General features: G+C 41.9%; 1 protein-coding gene across 7 annotated transcripts in view; it reads left to right on the forward strand.

The window, feature by feature from the left end:
• The window catches only part of LOC115154034 (phosphatidylinositol-binding clathrin assembly protein), a 65,192-nt gene that overhangs the window by 18,855 nt on the left and 23,476 nt on the right, over positions 1–22,861 (forward strand). For 6 of the 7 annotated variants that reach the window (XM_029699813.1, XM_029699815.1, XM_029699816.1 and 3 more), the window contains exons 2-11: positions 5,370–5,512; positions 12,841–12,916; positions 14,386–14,488; positions 16,369–16,462; positions 16,666–16,777; positions 17,871–17,977; positions 18,079–18,120; positions 19,194–19,279; positions 21,692–21,815; positions 22,397–22,533. In XM_029699813.1, the coding sequence (XP_029555673.1) occupies positions 5,370–5,512; positions 12,841–12,916; positions 14,386–14,488; positions 16,369–16,462; positions 16,666–16,777; positions 17,871–17,977; positions 18,079–18,120; positions 19,194–19,279; positions 21,692–21,815; positions 22,397–22,533 (1,024 nt within the window). The remainder of the gene's footprint in view (positions 1–5,369; positions 5,513–12,840; positions 12,917–14,385; positions 14,489–16,368; positions 16,463–16,665; positions 16,778–17,870; positions 17,978–18,078; positions 18,121–19,193; positions 19,280–21,691; positions 21,816–22,396; positions 22,534–22,861) is intronic. The other variant, XM_029699819.1, reaches the window with a different exon arrangement.

The raw sequence follows: 22,861 nt of genomic DNA on the forward strand, positions 1-22,861 counted from the left end.
CCCTTGGGGATGTGCCAGTCAGATATAGAAGGATTTTCTTTAGGTTTACCCTGGTGAAGTGTTTTTATTGCATTATCTAGGGATAAAGTATTCTTATATGAAGACTTGATATGCATTCAACCATGTTCAGTATCCCTTTAATTTTAGATGGCACCTCTAGGTCTAGGTGTTTGAGCACAAACCTCTGCTCTTTAGGTTTCTATAGCAGCATATATATGACTGCTTTTTGCCTGTATAAGGTGCTTGTGGAGCTGGGATTCATTTCAATTCAGTATCCTCTCATGAAGTGAAAATCATCCTCCTGCTGAGTCTAACTTTTTTGCATTCAAACTGAAATTAAAGGAGAATGGCGAGTAGAATTACATTTACAATCCCGCCCTTTTCACAAGCCACAGCGAGCAGGTAACGTTGTTTAGTTCTCAGAAATGTGCCTAGTCTTACATATATAAATATATAGGTCAACAAACATGGCAGCACTTTAGGTAACAGTGAAATACAGGCCAGTTATTACTCACTACTTTGTGATGAATAAATTCCACATGTAGTTTGATCTGTTGAAAATAATTAGTTTCTACAACAAAGAATTTTACTCAAATATTTATTGCAGTTATTTGCCAAGTAATGATTTGGCAAGTGATTGTTTTAAATATTGTATTGCATGAACAGCTCCCTACAGTTATTTGAAGTCACATTGGTTGCTTGATTACAGTGTATCTATATGAGGGTCTCGAAATGGGTTTTACACATTAAGAAGGATGGTGCTTGTATAATAAGTATTTTGCACATTCAATGCACCTAGATAGAGTGTGTGTGGGGGGGACGAGGTTAAATCTTGACATCAGTGATCTTCAGGTTTGAAAGTCGAAGCTCCAGACAGAGGCCCGAGTTCCCGACTTGGAATTCCCAGTTGGATGACCGTTTGAAAAATATTCTTCCCAGTCTGAGCTCTTTTTTTTTCTCCAGTTGTCTTGAATGCACGCAAGTCTGAGATTTCCAAGTTCCCAGTTTTGAACGCGGCGTGTGTCAAAGTCCAACGCCCTGTTAAAGGGAGAAGACTCCAAACAGGTTATAACACCATTTGGTTCTTATACATCACTTTGATGGGACTTGTTGATGCATGTGTCCCTCCCTGCATCACCACCAGTTATTTCTGTCAGACCTGAAAGGCCTTTTGTTATCACATGGGCGTCCTTTTGTGGATGTCAGAATAGCTTCTGCAGTCGGTAAAGGTGCTCTGTAGACCACCCAGGATGCACTAACAGGCAATGGCAACAGTCAGCGCTTCAGAGGAACAAGTAGAACAGTTGAATCATGATTACACATTTGTACGTTAAATCAGTGTGTTGTCAGCTATTGAAATAGATGAAAAAGTATATTTCAATGTTTGATCAGCTATCTAGTCTGTTGTCATAAGATTTCACCTTGATGCAACCAATCCTGTACCGTGCTAGCAGCAGATCACAGCCACCCGAGCCACGGCCTGTTCACCCCACTACCATCTAGGAGGAGGAGTCACTACAGGTGCATCAAAGCTGGGACCGAGAGACTGATAGAAGCTGTTTATCTCCATGCCAGTCACCACTAGCCTTAGTTACTGTTCTAGCCGTTTACCACCCAGTACTCTACCCTGCACCTTAGAATGCTGCCCCTATTTAATAATGTTTACATACAGTACTGTTTTACTCACTTTATATGGATATACTGTTTTCTATGTATGACTCATCCTATATAACTACTGCTGTACACACCTTTTCTATTCATATACTGTCCATACTGTCTATATCTACACCATTATATACACTGAGTATACCAAACCGTAAGAACACCTTCCTAATTAGAGGTCGAACGATTATTTGGCATGTATCACGTCCTGACCAGTAAAGGGGTTATTTGTAATTAGAGTTTGGTCAGGACGTGGCAGGGGGTATTTGTTTTATATGGTTTTGAGTTTGTGTTTAGGTAGAGGGGTGTTTCTAGGGTGTTTATTTCTATGTTTAGTAATTGGGATTGGGGCCTTCAATTGGAGGCACCTGGTTATCGTTGCCTCTGATTGAAGGTCCTATAATTAGGAGTATGTTTGTTTTGGGAATTGTGGGAGGTTGTTTTGCACTGCTAGGGTTAGCCTGCAAACTGTTATGTTGTCGGCCGTTGTCTTGTTTTTGTGAAGTGTTCGCGGTTATTTAAAATAAACGTCAAAATGAGCACTCAACCCACTGCGCCTTGGTCCAATTCATACGACGGCCGTTACAGCATGGCTGATTTAATTAGAGCCGATTTCAAGTTTTCATAACATTCGGTAATCGGCCTTTTTGAATGACGATTATGGCCGATTACATTGCCTCGCAGTTTCCTAATGGAATGCAGACTGACCACCTGTTCCGCGAGTGCAGCGTCAAAAGGACCTTGTGGCTGCAATGAGCCAAGGTAAGTTGCTAGCTAGCATTAAACTTATCTTATGTAAAACAATCAATCTTCACATAACTAGTGATTATCTACACATGGTTGATGATATTACTAGGTTAACTAGCTTGTCCTGCGTTGCATATAATCAATGCGGTGCTTGTTAATTTATCCTCGAATCACAGCCTAATTCAACTTTGCCAAACGGGTGACTATTTAACGTTTTTTTTTTGCCAGAATATTACATAATTATGACATAACAATGAAGATTGCACAATGTAACAGCAATATTTAGATTTACAGGCGGACTACACCACTCGCGTGCGCCAACGAGCGTCTGCATTGCCAAGGGCTAAAATAGAAGTCAGTTCTATTTGTGACGCAGATCGCGCTGCAAGTCCTGCCTCTCCAATCTCCTCATTTGGTTTATAGACGCAGGTACCCACGTGCAATCTCCTCATTGGTTATACCCACGTGGGTGACTGAAAGACGAACGAGGTCATTGGCGGTAATGCACCTAATTTATGAAAGTTGCCAATGGCAATATAAAGTCGAGAAGAAAAAGCCTAGGAGGAGGAGAGATGACTAGAAACGATTCAGTTGACCGTTTTATGTGTGGATTAATTGTCGGAGTAGAGGACCTTGTGCATTTCAGGTAAAATAACTCTATGTTTATATCCCAGGACAAAGCATCTAGCAACAGCTAGCTAGCTAAATAGGACAAATTAGCTAGCAAGTGCAAGTTAACTAGCTAAATTGCCATAAATGTTTAATGCTTTTCGACCTGTCCCCAAATTAATATAATTGGTTCAGAGTTTGTTTTGATATTTTAACCTGCGTGTCATGATTGCGTTTGGTGTGGGGGGACAAAATAAATGTATGCCCGATGGTGCCCGCGCGCAGCCGGTTTGGGTTCCGTGTTAGGGATGCCACCCATTCGACAAAATACGGACTGGTTCCGTATTTCACTGAAAGAATAAACGTTTTGTTTTCAAAATGATAGTTTCCAGATTTGACCATATTAATGACCTAAGGCTCGTATTTCTGTATGTTTATTATAATTAAGTCCAATTTGATAGAGCAGTCTGACTGAGTGGTGGTAGGCAGCAGCAGGCTCGTAAGCATTCATTCAAACAGCACTTTCCTGCATTTGCCAGCAGCTCTTCACAATGCTTGAGGCACAGCACTGTTTATGACTTTATCAACTCCCAAGATTAGGCTGGCAATACTATAGTGCCTATAAGAACATCCAATAGTCAAAGGTATATGAAATACAAATGGTATAGAGAGAAATAGTCGACACGTCATAATTCCTATAATTACTACAACCTAAAACTTCTTAACTGGGAATATTGAACCACCAGCTTTCATATGTTCTGAGCAAGGAACTTAAACGTTAGCTTTTTTACATGGCACATATTGCATGGCACACTTTCTTCAACACTGTTTTTGCATTATTTAAACCAAATTGAACATGCTTCAATAATTATTTGAGACTAAATAGATTTCATTTATGTATTATATTAAGTTAAAATTAAAGGGTTCATTGTTCATTTCCGTATTATTGTCATTATTACAAATATATATATATATATATATATATATATATATATATATATATATATATATATATATATATATATATATATATATATATATATATATATATATATATATATATATATATATATATATATATATATATATATATATATATATATATATATATATATAAATCGTCCGATTGTAATCGGTATCGGCTTTTTTTGGTCCTCCAATAAATCGGTATCGGCGTTTGAAAATTCATAATCGATCGACCTCTATTTCTAATATTGAGCACCCCATATCCCCCCCACCCCCCCTAAAGCATTCCACAGGGATGCTGGCCCATGCTGACTTCAATGCTTCCCACAGTTGTGTCAAGTTGGTTGGCTGGATGTCCTTTGGGTGGTGGACCATTTTGGATACACACTGGAAACTGAGTGTGAAAAACCCAGCAGCGGTGCAGTTCTTGACACAAGCTTGTGCGCTTGGCACCAACTACTATTCCCTGTTCAAAGGCACTTAAAACTTTTGTCTTGCCCATTCACCCTCGGATTGTGTATGTGTGCCATTCAATGTCTCAATTGTCTCAAGGCTTATCCTTCTTTAACCTGTCTCCTCCCCTTTGTCTACACTGATTTGAAGTGGATTTAACAAGTGACATGAATAAGGGGGTCATAGCTTTCACCAGGTCAGTCTGTTATGGAAAGAGCAGGTGTTCTTAATGTTTTGTATACTCGGTGTATATTAGATTCCGGACTCTGTCATTGCTCGTTATGATATTTCTTTCTTTGTACTTTTTGGATTATGTGTATATTGCTAGGTATTATTACTGCAATATTGGAGCTAGAAACAAGAATTTCGCTGCTTCTGCAAATCTGTACACTTTGATTTGATCTCCTTTTGAGCTGTGTGTGTGTGTGTGTGTGTGTGTGTGTGTGTGGATGGCCGACCGACCTTGTGAGATCTGGCATGAGAGCACATTCTCATGGCACTGATGGAAAGGTGCCAGAAGGCATCGGCTTTCACTACAGGCCAGATGGCATGAGGGCCCTGCCAAAGTCCAAAATAATGCCCAGAATGCATGTGCTATCCTCAGACAGACGTTTGTGACCACAGCTTGAAAATATATACCCTGGGTGCAACCTATCCTGGGCTGTGCTAAGCAGCACCACAAGGGCTTTGTGCTCTCAGTCGGTCAAAGTGACGAAAGCCTGTACCAGGAAGTTTTGTCATTTGCTCACAACAATAGCTTGATTCTGTGGAACTGGTTGTTCAAAACAACATCTGCCTATGCTCTCGATATGCTCACACAGTCACACTTTCTCTCGCTCTCAGGCAGACTGTCTGTCTGTGTCGCAATCACTTACAATAATATGCCTATAGGACCCTACATTAACCACCATTTCCCCCACTCTCTCCCCCAGACTTGATCCACTGCACCAATGAGATGAACGTGAACATCCCCCAGCTGGCAGACACCTTGTTTGAAAGGACTGCCAACACCAGCTGGGTGGTGGTCTTCAAGTCTCTCACCGCCACACACCACCTCATGGTCTACGGCAACGAGGTGAGCAAAACCTGTCTGCAACTCCACGGAGTAGGGTGAAGCTGCTTCTAGACGCTGACCTTGGGTCAGTTTAGCATTTTCCCCACTCAAGGTGAAGGTTAGTTTTGGGAGAGGAAGCTGATTCTGATCTGTACATGGGGAAACTTCACCCTGGAGCTCTGCAACTCCACACTCCCAGCCGAGCTAAATATTATATAATGAATCTGACTCACAGGTGATCAGAGAGGCATGTCATGCAAGACATGGACTCCGAACTCCAAATCAACCACCATCCCTCCCTTCATACTGTAATGGTACCAATGGCAGCCCAATTCTGATCTGTCACTTATAGTCCCAGTCGGTATTAGATAGAACGTGCTTGTAGTAAGTAGCCTTGCCCTCCTGTGGGGAAAACAACCTGTGGTTACCTAGGTTTTCCCATTGGCTCACAGCAAAAACTTGACCTTTTTCAAACACGGTTTTCTTGTTGTGTGCTTGTTTTTGTAAATTACAAAATTACATGTAAGAAAAGTACAAGTCTAAAAATGTATTTTTAACATTGCCAGCTCCCGGACGTTCTCGCTACTTAGAAAAACATAATATTGAAGGGCTTCCCACATGCCCCTTTCATTACAGTGCTAGCAGCCATGTGAGCGTTAAATAGCTAGCCAACAACAGAAACAAACATACTATACAGCTACAAGTAGTGAGTGTAGTTACAGACTGTACTAATCAAGTTAAATGTCTTAGCTGTGATGAAATGTTTTACACACACTTAGCTACGTGTAGCCTACATGGACACCGGGTATCCACATTTCCTACTCTCCCACTCCGAATAGCCTGAAGCCACAGGCCTCTTTTCGCAGGCTCTATTTCTCTACGCGGGAGCATTGCAAACTGTAGGTCAGGAGTTTTGACCTGGTTACATGTACAGTACCGTCAAAAGTTTGGACACCTACTCATTCAAGGTTTTTTAAAAATGTGTACTATTTTCTACATTGTAGAATAATAGTGAAAACATCAACTATGAAATGACACATGGAATCATGTAGTAAATCAAAAAGTGTTAAACAAATCAAAATATATTTTATATTTGAGATTCTTCAAAGAAGCCACCCTTCGCCTTGATGACAGCTTTGTACACTCTTGGCATTTTCTCAACCAGCTTCACCTGGAATGCTTTTCCAACAGTCTTGAAGGAGTTCCCACATATGCTGAGCACATGTTGGCTGCTTTTCCTTCACTCTGTGGTCCAACTCATCCCAAACCATCTCACTTGGGTTGATGTCGGGTGATTGTGGAGGCCAGGTCATCTGATGCAGCCCTCCATCACTCTCCTTGGTTAAATAGCCCTTACATTACCTGATGGGATGGCATATCACTGCAGAATGCTGTGGTAGCCATGCTGGTTAAATGTGCCTTGAATTCGAAATAAATCACTGACAGTGTCACCAGCAAAGCACCCCCACACCATCACACCACCTCCTCCATGCTTCTCAAATTTGGACTCCTTAGACCAAAGGACATATTTCCACCGGTCTAATGTCTATTGCTCGTGTTTCTTGGCCTAAGCAAGTCTCTCCCCCTTATTGGTGTCCTTTAGTTGTGGTTTCTTTTAGAGGTCGACCGAATATGATTTAACGCCAATACCGATTTAAATCGGCCGTATTATTATTATTATTATTATTATTATTATTATTATTATTTTATAGTATTTTAAAAATATATGTAAAAATGACGATTACAACAATACTGAATGAACACTTATTTTAACTTAATATAATACATCAATAAAATCAATTTAGTCTCAAATAAATAATGAAACATGTTCAATTTGGTTTAAATAATGCAAAAACAAACTGTTGGAGAAGAAAGTAAAAGTGCAGTATGGGCCATGTAAAAAAAGCTAACATTTAAGTTCCTTGCTCAGAACATGAGAACATATGAAAGCTGGTGGTTCCTTTTAGCATGAGTCTTCAATATTTCCAGGTAAGAAGTTTTAGGTTGTAGTTATTATAGGACTATTTCTCTCTATACCATTTGTATTTCATATACCTTTGACTATTGGATGTTCTAATAGGTACTTTAGTATTGCCAGCCTAAACTCGGGAGTTGATAGGCTTGAAGTCATAAACAGCGCAATGCTTGAAGCATAGCGAAGAGCTGCTGGAAAATGCAGTGAAGTGCTGTTTGTGTAAAGCTCTGGGTGTAGTGGGTGAGAAGTCAGGCGCAGGAAGCAGAGAGTACAGGGTAGTGCTTTATTTGCACACACGGCGAACATAAGCCACCCCACGAAAATACAGGGCGCACACAAAACAAATGCCCCAAAACACTGGGGACTGAAACAGTCCGGAGAAAACCCACGACCGAAAACACGCCAGACACAAGCGTGCACAGTAGCAACACACACACAATCCCACAGAGCAGGCAGGCCTACTGGCTACAATAACCAGACTAATCAGCATAACACAAAACAGGTGAAACCAATAAACAGAAAGGGGAAAAAAGGGAATCAGTGGCAGCTAGTAGGCCGGTGACGACGACCGCCGAGCACCACCCGAGCAGGAAGGGGAGCTACCTTCCGTAGGAGTCGTGACAGTTTGAATGAATGCTTACGAGCCTGCTGCTGCCTACCACCGCTCAGTCAGACTGGTCTATCAAATCATAGACTTAATTATAATATAATAACACACAGAAATATGAGCCTTAGGTCATTAATATGGTCGAATCGGGAAACTATCATTTCGAAAACCAAACTTTTATTCTTTCAGTGAAATACGGAACCGTTCCGTATTTTATCTAATGGGTGGCATGCATAAGTCTAAATATTGCTGTTACATTGCACAACCTTCAATGTTATGTCATAGTTACGTAAAATTCTGGCAAATTAGTTTGCAACGAGCCAGGCGGCCCAAACTTTTGCATATACCCTGACACTGCGTGCAATGAACGCAAGAGAAGTGACAATTTCCCTAGTTTAATATTGCCTGCTAACATGAATTTCTTTTAACTAAATATGTAGGTTTAAAAAAATATACTTCTGTGTATTGATTTTACGAAAGGCATTGATATTTATAGTAAAGTACATTTGTGCAACGATTGTTGTTTTTTCGCAAATGCGCTTTTGTTAAATCTTCCCCTGTTTGGCGAAGTTGGCTGTCTTTGTTAGGAAGAAATGGTCTTCACACAGTTCGCAACAAGCCCGGCGGCCCAAACTGCTGCATATACCCTGACTCTGTTGGACAGAACGCAATAGAAGTGACACAATTTCCCTAGTTAAAAGAAATTCATGTTAGCAGGCAATATTAACTAAATATGCAGGTTTAAAAATATATACTTGTATATTGGTTTTAAGAAAGGCGTTGATGTTTAGGTACACATTGGTGCAACGACAGTGTTTTTTTTGCGAATGCGCTTGTTAAATCACCCGTTTGGCGAAGTAGGCTGTGATTCAATGATAAATTAACAGGCACCGCATCGATTATATGCAACGCAGGACAAGCTAGATAAACTAGTAATATCAACCATGTGTAGTTAACTAGTGATTATGTTAAGATTTGTTTTTTATAAGATACGTTTAATGCTAGCTAGCACCTTACCTTGGCTCCTTGCTGCACTCGCATAACAGGTAGTCAGCCCGCCACGCAGTCTCCTCGTGGAGTGCAATGTAATCGGCCATGATAGGTGTCCAAAAATGCAGATCGGCCATTCCGATTAATCGGTCGACCTCTAGTTTCTTTGCAGAAATTCGACCATGAAGGCCTGAACAGTTGATGTTGAGATGTGTCTGTTACTTGAACTCTGAAGCATTTATTTGGGCTGCAATTTCTGAGGCTGGAAACTAATGAAGCATTTATTCCTCTGCAGCAGAGGTAACTCTGGGTCTTCCTTTCCTGTGGTAGTCCTCATGAGAGCCAGTTTCATCATAGCGCTTGATGGTTTTTTGCGACTGCACTTGAAGAAAGGTTTAAAGTTCTTGACATTTTCCGTATTAACTGACTTTCATGTCTTAAAGTAATGATGGACTGTCATTTCTCTTTGCTTATTTGATCTGTTCTTACCATAATATGGACTTGGTCTTTTTACCAAATAGGGCTGTCTTCTGTGTACCAACGCTACCTTGGCACAACACAACTGATTGGCTCAAACTAGTGGTGCAACGGATCACAAAACTCACGGTTTCGGATCGGATCACGGTTTTGAGTCATGGATCATTTTTCAGATCAGCAAAAATAAAGGGGAGACAAATATAACTTTGCTTTCCATTTGTTACTTAAAGAACACTTCAAGCAAGGAACTTTTCAATGTTAATATAAAATCATGAAATAAAATATTCAATACTCAATATAAATTAAAGTGCAATATGAGGCATGATACCTTCTTCCTTTGAACCAGAGTGAATGAAAAAAATAGTCTGTCCACATCAAAAAAAAGAAAGCAAATCAGACCTGAGCTTAACTTCAAATTATTTTTCAAAAAGATGTCGATGTCTACATTGTCTGAGGAGATGGTAGACCTCTTTTGAAGTCACAATGTCCCCTGCCGTGAAGATCTCCCTCTCACTAGGAACTGAAGTGCCAGGCACAGCCAGGTAGCGTCTTGCCATCATGGCAATGTGAGGGTATTTACACTCATTGCTTTTCCACCATGCCAGTGGATCACTATCCACTGGAATGCTGCTTGCTGCCTTGTAGAATGCCACCTCCTCTTTGATGGTGTTGGCAAACGTCTTGCCTGTGTCCTTGCTCACAAAGGTCTCCCCGAAAAGCTCCTTCATGGCCAAATTATTTTGTGGAGGAGATGCCTCTGATTCTGCTCCTGTCGACTCTGTGGCTTGACCCTGCAGAAAAAATTACTTGATCTTTTAAACTAACTAATTATTTATTTTCATAGAACTATAATTGTGGCAATAACATTTAATAAAATCCATTCTTATTCCAAATCAAAAATGTATTCTAATAGCAATAGCATAGACTAAGATTAGACTGCACTATATTTATTATTTAAGTAATACACTTTTTTTTACCTCTTCAGTGGCCACAATCTGTGGTGACATCACTGCATGTCCTCCGGTGTAGGGCAGGGTCTAGGTGAGACAGGGACTTGAACCTTGGATCCAGTGCAGTAGATCTATGAAGGTAGTCCTGTACATTAGGGGGGTATCTGGGGTTCAGGTCCTCTCTAATGGCAGCCTTGACATCTCTAGTGAGGGTGCTGTCTTCCTCACTTGGGGCCATGCATTGTAGAATTCTTGTTTTCAGAGGTAAGATCATGGACACAGACAGTGCAGTTTCAGTGCTCAGTAGGGTTGTAACCGTTTTGAGGGGTTTGAGCACCTGGAGGACCTCCTCTCCCACTTTCATGTCGTCATCAGACAAGGTGACAATGTCTTTATATTTTTTCAGGGTCTTGTCTGTCAGTGCAGAGTATACAGCTGCCTGCTGCTCAAGATAGCGCTCCAACATGTCATAAGTGGGGTTCCATCTTGTTGTGACATGGTGTAATGAGCTTGTAGGTCGGTAGCTGTAGCATTCCTTGCTTGGTCTTAACCTCTCTTGGGCAGGTGGGACGCTAGCGTCCCACCCACGGTTCACAGTATTCAACAGCCAGTGAAAAATCAGAGCCCCAAATTCAAAACCACAAAATGTCATAATTCAAAGTTCTCAAACATACGACTATTTTACACCATTTTAAAGATGCACGTCTCCTTAATGTAACCACGTTGTCCAATTTCAAAAAGGCTTTATGGCGAAAGCATAAAGTTAGATTATGTTAGGACAGTTCCAACACAAGAAAAACCACACAGCCATTTTCCTAGCAAGGACATGCGTCACAAATACCAGAAATTCTGCTAAAATTAAGCACTAACCTTTGACGATCTTCATCAGATGACACTCCTAGGACATCATGTTACACAATACATGCATTTTTTGTTTGATCAAGTTATTATTTATATCCAAAAACAGCCTTTTACATTGGCGCGTGATGTTCAGAAAATATTTTGCTTCCAATACTGTTGGTGAATCAGCACAACAATTTACAAAAATACTCATCATAAACGTTGATAAAATATTAAACTGTTATTCAAAGAATTATAGATGAACATCTCCTTTATGCAACCGCTGTGACAGATTTCCAAAAAGCTTCACGGGGAAAGCACACTTTGCAATAATCTGAGTACTGCGCTCAGAAAAATACACTAGGCAATACAGATACCCGCCATTTTGGAGTCATCTAAAATCATAAATAGCATTAGAAATATTCCCTTACCTTTGATCTTCATCAGAAGGCACTTCCAGGAATCCCAGGTCCACAATAAATTATGGACTTTATCGAACAAAACATTTATGTCCAAATAACTTGCAGTAGGCTACTCCAAGTGTAGGAAGTGCGCCGAAAATTTCACGACGAAAAGTAAAAAAAAGTTATATTTATGTTCGTTCAAACATGTCAAACGTTGTATAGCATCAATCTTTAGGGCCTTTTTCAATTAGAACTTCAATAATATTCCAACCGGACGATTCCAGTGTCTTCAAATGTTTTGGAACACAGCTAACTCTCACGTGAATGAGCGCCAATGAACTCATTTGCTTTCTTGAGTCAAAAACTTCCAACTTCCTCTGTTCGATCTCTGTTCATCATAGACGCCTCAAACAACTTTCTAAAGACTGTTGACATCTAGTGGAAGCCTTAGGACGTGCAAAATGAACCCTAAGTCACTATGTTCGATAGGACTACAAGCACCAGACTTCTCACTTCCTGGTTAGATTTTTCTCAGGTTTTTGCCTGCCATATGAGTTCTGTTATACTCACAGACACAATTCAAACAGTTTTAGAAACTTCAGAGTGTTTTCTATACAAATCTACTAATAATATTTATATTGTAGTTCCTGGGCCCGAGTAGTAGGCCGTTTAATTTGGGTATGTTTTTCATCCGGCCGTGAAAATACTGCCCCCTACCCTAGAGAAGTTAAGCACATGAGCAGCTGTTGTGCTTCGGTGGACAAAGGAAACCACCTTCCTGATCCTCCCAAGGAGGCGGTCCATCTGGTTCACTGAGATTTGGTATTTTTTTATTAGGATCCCCATTAGCTGTTGTAAAAGCACATTCTTAAAATAAAGTGGTGATCCTAACTGACCTGAGACAGGGAATTTTTACTAGGATTAAAGGTCAGGAATTGTGAAAAACGGAGTTTAAATGTATTTGGCTAAGGTGTATGTAAAACTTCCGACTTCAACTGTATGCAACATTGCTATGCATTTTCAATTGCTGTTGGTGAATGCAATTATTGGCAATCTAGGAATTTGTTTTGTATTGCAGAAAGTTTACACATGTTTCTGTGTTGCAGAGATTTATACAGTACCTGGCTTCAAGGAATACGCTTTTTAACCTCAGTAACTTTTTGGACAAAAGTGGCCTACAAGGTGAGTGAAGTCAGCTCTGCAGCATTCTGCATTTTATCACAGGTTCGGTATCATCTTCACTGGAGCATTTGAGCTCATACAGTATCTTAAGGTCTATTCTCTCAGGTCAATCAACAGGGCTGCGTTCAGCAGGGAACAATGTCACTGAACATTCAGATAGGCATGCTTCTTCTAGAAAATACATTTTAAATAGAATAAGGAATCACGTCAGCTCTATTCTAGAACTGCAACGTTCCGTAACTTTTGCCTACTAAACGTGTGTGTGCGCACGACAACAGGCAATATTGAGACTAGCAAGACTGAGAGGAGTGGAGAAATGTTCTTTTAGACGGTCCTGCCCTTTTCCCCTCCGCTCTATTCCCAATGGAATGGTTAAGGCATCATGGCAGACTCTCCGCTCACATCAAGCACAGCAGAATTTATTTACTCAAGGTAAATATGTCCCATGGGGCGGCAGGTAGCCTAGTGGTTAGAGCGTTGGGCCAATAACCGAAAGGTTGCTGGATCGAATCCCCGAGCTGACAAGGTAGAAATCTGTCGTTCTGCCCCTGAACAAGGCAGATAACCTACTGTTCCCCAGTAGGCCGACATTGTAAATAAGAATTTGTTCTTAACTGACTTGCCTAGTTAAATAAAGGTTAACAAGATGCCTGGCAGCCCAGACCAGTGGGAGTATAGTGGTAGAGTAAGCGTCCCTAATCATAATAACCCACATTCCTTTTGTCAGATTGTGTTACTGATAAATAACGGTAATAGGGAGCTGACAGTTTGTTTAAGGATGGTGACTTGGTTGGGGAGTATAGCACTCATGACAAATCTACAGCCTGTTGGGCCTTTACTTTAGAAGAAAATATGGGGCAGATATAAAAACATGCAGTTGACCATTCTTTTTTGCTACAATAGCTGTGCCCCCATAGGATGACAATGCCCCCATCCACAGGGTACGAGGGATCACTGAATGGTTTGATGAGCATGAAAACGATGTAAACCATATGCCATGGCCGTCTCAGTCACCAGATCTCAACCCAAATGAACATTGATGGGAGATTCTGGAGTGGCGCCTGACACAGCGCTTTCCACCAACAAAACCCCAAAGGATGGAATTTCTCGTGGAGAATGGTGTTGCATCCCTCCAGTAGAGTTCGACACTTGTAGGAACTATACCAAGGTGCATTGAAGCTGTTCTGGCGGCTCGTGGTGGCCCAATGTCCTATTAAGACACTTTGTTAGTTTTTATTTTATTTTGTCAGTTACCCGTATATCCACCAATAAACTCTGAAGTCGTCTTCATTTCCAAAATCAATGGGAAGAATTTGCCTCTGCTTATTGTATCACTTAGTTCCCCAAATAAACAGTTAAGAGGCTAGTTGTATGAAAAGGTGATTATGTGGCAGTTCTACAGTGAGATGTGTGTCACCATCAAGATGCACCTGATGCTAAAACATTTATTCCCCTATTGTCTTTTTCAGGCTATGACATGTCGACGTTCATAAGGAGGTATAGTCGCTACTTGAACGAGAAGGCTGTATCGTATCGACAGGTCGCTTTTGACTTCACCAAAGTAAAACGAGGGTAAGGACTTTAATTCTCTGTTCAAATGTTTTCTTATAGCATCTGCCTCAGATCTACCTAGTCTCTCCTATATTGTATACACAATGTACAGTCGACTCCTGGGAAGTGTGTTTTGGATATACACTGCTCAAAAAAATGAAGGGAACACTTAAACAACACAATGTAACTCCAAGTCAATCACACTTCTGTGAAATCAAACTGTCCACTAAGGAAACAACACTGATTGACAATAAATTTCACATGCTGTTGTGCAAATGGAATAGACAACAGGTGGAAATTATAGGCAATTAGCAAGACACCCCCAATAAAGGAGTGGTTCTGCAGGTGGGGACCACAGACCACTTCTCAGTTCCTATGCTTCGTGGCTGATGTTTTGGTCACTTTTGAATGCTGGCGGTGCTTTCACTCTAGTGGTAGCATGAGACGGAGTCTACAACTCACACACGTGGCTCAGGTAGTGCAGCTCATCCAGGATGGCACATCAATGCGAGCTGTGGCAAGAAGGTTTGCTGTGTCTGTCAGCGTAGTGTCCAGAGCATGGAGGCGCTACCAGGAGACAGGCCAGTACATCAGGAGACGTGGATGAGGCCGTAGGAGGGCAACAACCCAGCAGCAGGACCGCTACCTCCGCCTTTGTGCAAGGAGGAGCAGGAGAAGCACTGCCAGAGCCCTGAAAATGTGCATGTGTCTGCTCAAACGGTCAGAAACACTCCATGAGGGTGGTATGAGGGCCCGACGTCCACAGGTGGGGGTTGTGCTTATAGCCCAACACCGTGCAGGACGTTTGGCATTTGCCAGAGAACACCAAGATTGGCAAATTCGCCACTGGCGCCCTGTGCTCTTCACAGATGAAAGCAGGTTCACACTGAGCACGTGGCAGACGTGACAGAGTCTGGAGACGCTGTGGAGAATGTTCTGCTGCCTGCAACATCAACCAGCATGACCGGTTTGGCGGTGGGTCAGTCATGGTGTGGGGTGGCATTTCTTTGGGGGGCCGCACAGCCCTCCATGTGCTCGCCAGAGGTAGCCTGACTGCCATTAGGTACCGAGATGAGATCCTCAGACCCCTTGTGAGACCATATGCTGGTGCGGTTGGCCCTGGGTTCCTCCTAATGCAAGACAATGCTAGACCTCATGTGGCTGGAGTGTGTCAGCAGTTCCTGCAAGAGGAAGGCATTGATGCTATGGACTGGCCCGCCCGTTCCCCAGACCTGAATCCAATTGAGCACATCTGGGACATCATGTCTCGCTCCATCCACCAACGCCACGTTGCACCACAGACTGTCCAGGAGTTGGCGGATGCTTTAGTCCAGGTCTGGGAGGAGATCCCTCAGGAGACCATCCGCCACCTCATCAGGAGCATGCCCAGGCGTTGTAGGGAGGTCATACAGGCACGTGGAGGCCACACACACTACTGAGCCTCATTTTGACTTGTTTTAAGGACATTACATCAAAGTTGGATCAGCCTATAGTGTGGTTTTCCACTTAAATTTTGAGTGTGACTCCAAATCCAGACCTCTATGGGTTGATAAATTGGATTTCCATTGATTATTTTTGTGTGATTTTGTTGTCAGCACATTCAACTATGTAAAGAAAAAAGTATTTAATAAGATTATTTCTTTCATTCAGATCTAGGATGTGTTGTTTAAGTGTTCCCTTTATTTTTTTGAGCAGTATATTTTGGGGTATATTACTTACTCCTGCATGAAGTGCATATGGTGTAGGGGTTGATTTGGGATTGGGCATCTGAGTAAGTGTAGTGTCGTTCACTAAGCCTAATTCAAATTCATTATTTTAGGTTGCGTGCTTCATGACATTGATGACAGTCCAACATCAATAATATTGGGCCCCTAATGATTGGAATATTATCTTTCCCCAAGGGCGGATGGCGTTATGAGAACCATGAACACAGAGAAGTTACTGAAGACCCTACCCATTATCCAAAACCAGATGGATGCACTACTTGATTTCAATGTAAGTTCCTTGTAACTTGTTGTACTGCTATGGCCTGAATAAACGCTCCAGCTCTCGAATGTAACAGTATTGCAAAAAACTGTCAGCGAATGAGTAGCTCTGTCGTGTGGTTGGGAGTTACCTCTGAGTCAGACCAATGAGAATGCTTGATGGGTCATCTGTCAATTCAATTGGTCTGCTTTGGATCCCCCCTCCATCTCCAGGTCAACGCCAATGAGCTCACCAACGGAGTGATAAACGCGGCCTTCATGCTTCTGTTCAAAGATGCCATTCGACTGTTTGCGGCCTACAACGAAGGCATTATTAACCTGTTGGGTAAGTACTTCTGCCTTCTGGCTCTCAAGAGGCTCTGGCCTGCCAAAACCAAGTCATTATTGCCATATCATCGTAACCATGGAGCAGCGCTGATGCAGAGACACCTTTGCACCCTGTCGTTCTGGGTTGATACTGTATCTCTGGCCTCAAATTTTTTTACACAACTCACTATCAGCCTGCTCCATGCTATCAGGTTGACTTAACGAGGGCCAATAAACGACCGTGTTCTACTACTGCTCTGCTTTGTTTTAGTGAACTGGGTTTGCAAGGTGACATAAGGTCTGTAGGTTGGTTGAATTGCCTTTTGAAATTGAGACATTCTATTCAATGTCTGAAACACTTTGGGGAAGAAATCTAGTTTCCAATTAATTCTAAATGAGTTTCCTGAAGGGACTGTGTTAAAATGAAATTGCGCCCAATGCTAGTGGAGAGACTGGTCTTGCACACAGTCTATTCGACTACTCTGCATATCTGTTTGCGCATGTAGTTCAGTGCACATGTAGTTCAGTGCGCGTGTGGTTCAGTGCGCGTGTGGTTCAGTGCACAAGTTGGAAATGAATATAATGTCAATAATGTTGGAAATAGAAATTCCAGAACACTAACATTCTATTTCTCCACAAAGTTGGACATTAGACTGGAGTTAGAGAATTGCACTTGGTTCCTAGACTATGATAAATTGCTGGTCATTACATGCATGTCAAGGCTGTATTCTCTGCTATGAGGATGGATGCCTCTCTCACTCAGGTGAGAGCCTTGTTCCTTTTGGGGGACTGAGCAGGCCTGTGGGGGGTGGAGGAGCAAATTGGATATGAGCAAACATCAGTGGAACGTTTACCAGCAAGTGAGACATGTTTAGGATTCATGCACCCCTCTGGAGAGTTTGTATACTTCCTGCAGACATCTACATTTTAAGGGACGATTTTCTGATTGGAGAAAAGTGTAATATTAGAATTATACTATGGAATATTCAACACCTCCCCCATTAATTTGCAAAGGCAGTTTGATTAATTTGATATAGTTTGATAGTTTATCCTTATTTGATGACATTTAAGTTCCAGTGCTTCATCATCATGTTACTCTTTTCACGTCACAGAGAAGTACTTTGACATGAAGAAAACTCAATGCAAAGATGGCCTTGACATCTACAAGAAATTCCTCACTAGAATGACAAGAATCTCTGAATTCCTTAAAGTAGCGGCGGTAAGATCCAACCTTGCTAACTTCTGTGTGATCAAATTTTTTACTCCTCCATTCACTTTTACCTCCATGTTATCTTGACCCTCCTCCCTCCTTCCTTGCAGCAAGTAGGGATTGATCGAGGGGACATCCCAGACCTCTCCCAGGTAAGACCTGATGCTATCTATCGCTTTCGTATCTCTGTGGCCCGAAAGTACAGCGGGTCTCAGATGGAGCCCTGCTGAACCCCTCAGCTTGACTTTATTTCAACTCTCCTCAGTGTGATGGCTGCCGGCCTCTCTCACCACCCTGCCACCTCCTGCAGTTTCAGACCTTCCAAATGGTTACCTCTGCACAGCCTTCGCTATCATATATTGCTTTCTTGGGCGCCCTGCCCAAATAATTTCAAAATGCTTATTTCCTTCAAGTAATCAAATCACAGATCTGATGTGGTTGGATTGATGAAAGCAGTAGGTTGATAACCTTGCCCTCATCTTTCCAATCACTTCTAGATCTGTGATCGAGGAAGGGTACACTTTATTTGCATTCGAACAGGGACTCCCTCTCACCTGACCTTGCACAGCATACAGCACATAAAGTTGTTAACATCGACATTTGTCAAGGCATATACCGAGAAGGCTAGACCCGAGATGAAAGGAATAAAAGGAAAAATATACTTCCACTTTGTATACATTGAAAATGGCAAATTATAAACACTGTATGCTATTATACTGTTCCATGTCACCTTTCAAGAAGGGCCACATGTTGTATGGGGTTAGCTACATCTCTCGCTTGCGTATCCAGTCTTAGAATAAAATGGTATTATGTTTTTACTTTTCTTATCACCATGTTCAGATGGTGCTTTAGCAAGACAAACAGTATTTTGCAAGGGCATTCATTTTGTGATTTTGTATTTTATTAGGACTGTTTTGGATTTTAAATAATGCCTTTAGCTAGTACCTTTCTCCCGAAACTTTATCATCGCTGATCTTTATCATCGCTGATAATTGCCACCTTTATATTCTGTATTTTTCCTTAACGTTCCATCTTCAGATTACAGTTTGTGTAAGTATCTGTATCCCACTCTTTTTAAGTGTTTGTAAGGGTAGTTTGTTTTCTTTGTGTGCATTGTGAAATAACTAGGCATGCTTACTGTTTGTGTTTCCGTCTGCTGTTACACCTTTGTGATTGCATTTTTCCCCCCAACCTTTGAACTCACTATTTGTTTCCATTTTAATAGGCTCCCAGTAGCCTCTTGGATGCCTTAGAGCAGCATTTGGCTTCTTTAGAAGGGAAGAAGGTGAAAGATTCCACCGCAGCCAGCAGGTACTGTTATTTTCCCTTCCATTTACTCACTGCCTATTCAATACAGTCCAGTCAGACAAAGCCTGTTTTGCTCAGGTACCAAATTTAGCAAGTGTGTGTGAGCTGGAGCTGAAGTGTTTGTTGGTGGGCAGCAATCTCAACAATATGCTTTTGTACTGCGGTCCAAAGTAGGCTTTTCCTTTCTGTGTGTTTTGCCAGTTGTTTCCGAGAAAATATTGACGAATGCTCCGGGAGCCACAGTTGCAGTGTTTTTACCCTCAATTTATGAAAGTCCTATACAGTGGGGGAAAAAAGTATTTAGTCAGCCACCAATTGTGCAAGTTCTCCCACTTAAAAAGATGAGAGAGGCCTGTAATTTTCACCATAGGTACACTTCAGCTACGACAGACAAAATGATTAAAAAAAATCCTGAAAATCACTGTAGGATTTTTTATGAATTTATTAGCAAATTATGGTGGAAAATAAGTATTTGGTCAATAACAAAAGTTTCTCAATACTTTGTTATATACCCTTTGTTGGCAATGACACAGGTCAAACGTTTTCTGTAAGTCTTCACAAGGTTTTCACACACTGTTGCTGGTATTTTGGCCCATTCCTCCATGCAGATCTCCTCTAGAGCAGTGATGTTTTGGGGCTGTCGCTGGGCAACACGGACTTTCAACTCCCTCCAAAGATTTTCTATGGGGTTGAGATCTGGAGACTGGCTAGGCCACTCCAGGACCTTGAAATGCTTCTTACGAAGCCACTCCTTCGTTGCCCGGGCGGTGTGTTTGGGATCATTGTCATGCTGAAAGACCCAGCCACGTTTCATCTTCAATGCCCTTGCTGATGGAAGGAGGTTTTCACTCAATCTCACGATACATGGCCCCATTCATTCTTTCCTTTACACGGATCAGTCGTCCTGGTCCCTTTGCAGAAAAACAGCCCCAAAGCATGATGTTTCCACCCCCATGCTTCACAGTAGGTATGGTGTTCTTTGGATTCAACTCAGCATTCTTTGTCCTCCAAACACGACGAGTTGAGTTTTTACCAAAAAGTTCTATTTTGGTTTCATCTGACCATATGACATTCTCCCAATCCTCTTCTGGATCATCCAAATGCTCTCTAGCAAACTTCAGATGGGCCTGGACATGTACTGGCTTAAGCAGGGGGACACGTCTGGCACTGCAGGATTTGAGTCCCTGGCGGCGTAGTGTGTTACAGATGGTAGGCTTTGTTACTTTGGTCCCAGCTCTCTGCAGGTCATTCACTTGGTCCCCCGTGTGGTTCTGGGATTTTTGCTCACCATTCTTGTGATCATTTTGACCCCACGGGGTGAGATCTTGCGTGGAGCCCCAGATCGAGGGAGATTATCAGTGGTCTTGTATGTCTACCATTTCCTAATAATTGCTCCCACAGTTCATTTTTTCAAACCAAGCTGCTTACCTATTGCAGATTCAGTCTTCCCAGCCTGGTGCAGGTCTACAATTTTGTTTCTGGTGTCCTTTGACAGCTCTTTGGTCTTGGCCATAGTGGAGTTTGGAGTGTGACTGTTTGAGGTTGTGGACAGGTGTCTTTTATACTGATAACAAGTTCAAACAGGTGCCATTAATACAGGTAACGAGTGGAGGACAGAGGAGCCTGGAGGACAGAAGTTACAGGTCTGTGAGAGCCAAAAATCTTGCTTGTTTGTAGGTGACCAAATACTTATTTTCCACCATAATTTGCAAATAAATTCATTAAAAATCCTACAATGTGATTTTCTGGATTTTGTTTTCTTATTTTATCTGTCATAGTTGACAGAGGAGCCTCTTAAAGAAGAAGTTACAGGTCTGTGAGAGCCAAAAATCTTGCTTGTTTGTAGGTGACCAAATACTTATTTTCCACCATAATTTGCAAATAAATTCATAAAAAATCCTACAATGTGATTTTCTGGATTTTGTTTTCTTATTTTGTCTGTCATAGTTGACGTGTACCTATGATGAAAATTACAGGCCTCTCTCATCTTTTTAAGTGGGAGAACTTGCACAATTGGTGGCTGACTAAATACTTTTTTGCCCCACTGTATTGTTAATAAAGACCTACTTGTCTGTGGCTAATGCCAGGCGCATTTGATTTAGTTTCCTTTTTGTGTCTTTCAATGTACTATACTAATATGCACTGACCATCAGTGCTCATTCAGGTTTTCTGTTTAGTGGGAAAGGCATTATAAACTATCCCTGTCAAGCAGAATCCTTTCTATTTTATTCCAACCTCCTATTACCATTGTAGCTGGTATCTATCAAAGTGCAGTTGTAAAAATATGTGCCACTTTCTTTCACTGAGCTTGTAGAACAACACAGCACTTTTGACAATGGTCAGTAAACAGTTTTACCATAGCCCCCCACTATCTGACCCCTGTCTCTCTCTCTTCCTATGTCTCTGTCCATCCAGGGCTAGCACTCTCTCCAACGCTGTCTCTTCTCTGGCCAACACGGGCATATCTTTCACCAAAGTGGACGAGAGGGAAAAGCAGGCAGCTCTGGAGGAAGAGCAGGCTCGCCTAAAAGCGCTGAAGGTACATTTTCCTTCCAGTGTGCTCCTCTCTCTATCTCTGACTGTCTGGTCTCTCTCGCTCTCTCCCTTCAACTATCCTCTCGGCTTATTGCCCTACTGGGTTTAATCTGTGCTGACTGGTCAGCAGCATCTGTAGAACATTCACTGATAATGAACAAAAATTAAACAATTTTCTGCCTTTGGGGGGGAAAGGCAATGTCGAGGGAGTTTCTTTATTTTGTTTTGGAGTGGATAAGCTGCCGTTAACTTGGTCTAACATTTTATTGCGCAGTATTCACACTACAGCGATCAAGTCTTCAATGAGGTTTTTGGTCTCGTTTTAATCTAAATTAATGCTGTGGTAACCAACCAAGCATCAAGCCCGAGGTCATCCAAAGAAGGGATCTTTTTTTAGCTAATAAGTTGCTCTCCTGAGGTCATCAGGCCCCGGAGTCCCCACCACCTTGGTTAAAAATTAAGTCAAAATACATGCTCTCAGAAAATGTTAGCTGGCCAGTGTACTGTATTTTTTTTTATTTTTTTAAAAAAATTTTAGGTAGGCCCGGGTGCTTGTTTTTGTTGACTTTTGCCCGTTCCACCTAGGAGCAGCGTCTGAAGGAACTCCAGAACGGTCATTCTTCCTATGCCACCACGGATGCCTCTCCTGTGTCCACTGACGGACGGACCATCAACACAGCACCGGCCATCGACCTTTTCTCCACACCCAGCTCCACAAACGAGTTAGAGCACCCATTCTCTCCTAGTCCTTACCCTTATCACTCCCCCACTGACTTCGCCAAAATGCTAGGTTACATGTTTAGTGCCCAGGCACTGATCATAGCTCCTTGTTGAGTTTATGGTTGTGTCCTATATAGTGCACTACCTTGGACCAGAGCCCTATGAAACTTGGTGAAAAGTAGTGCACTAAATGGGGAATAGGGTGCCATTTGGGATGCAGACTATGTTTACATTTGCTTACCCATCCAGTTGTTTCAGATGTTTGAGGGAGTATTAATAATAGCGTAGTGGTTGGTTTGAAGCCAGACTAGACAGTCAATGCCATGTATC

The sequence above is a fragment of the Salmo trutta genome, chromosome 19 (assembly GCF_901001165.1).
Source record: "Salmo trutta chromosome 19, fSalTru1.1, whole genome shotgun sequence".
Classification (NCBI taxonomy): domain Eukaryota; kingdom Metazoa; phylum Chordata; class Actinopteri; order Salmoniformes; family Salmonidae; genus Salmo; species Salmo trutta.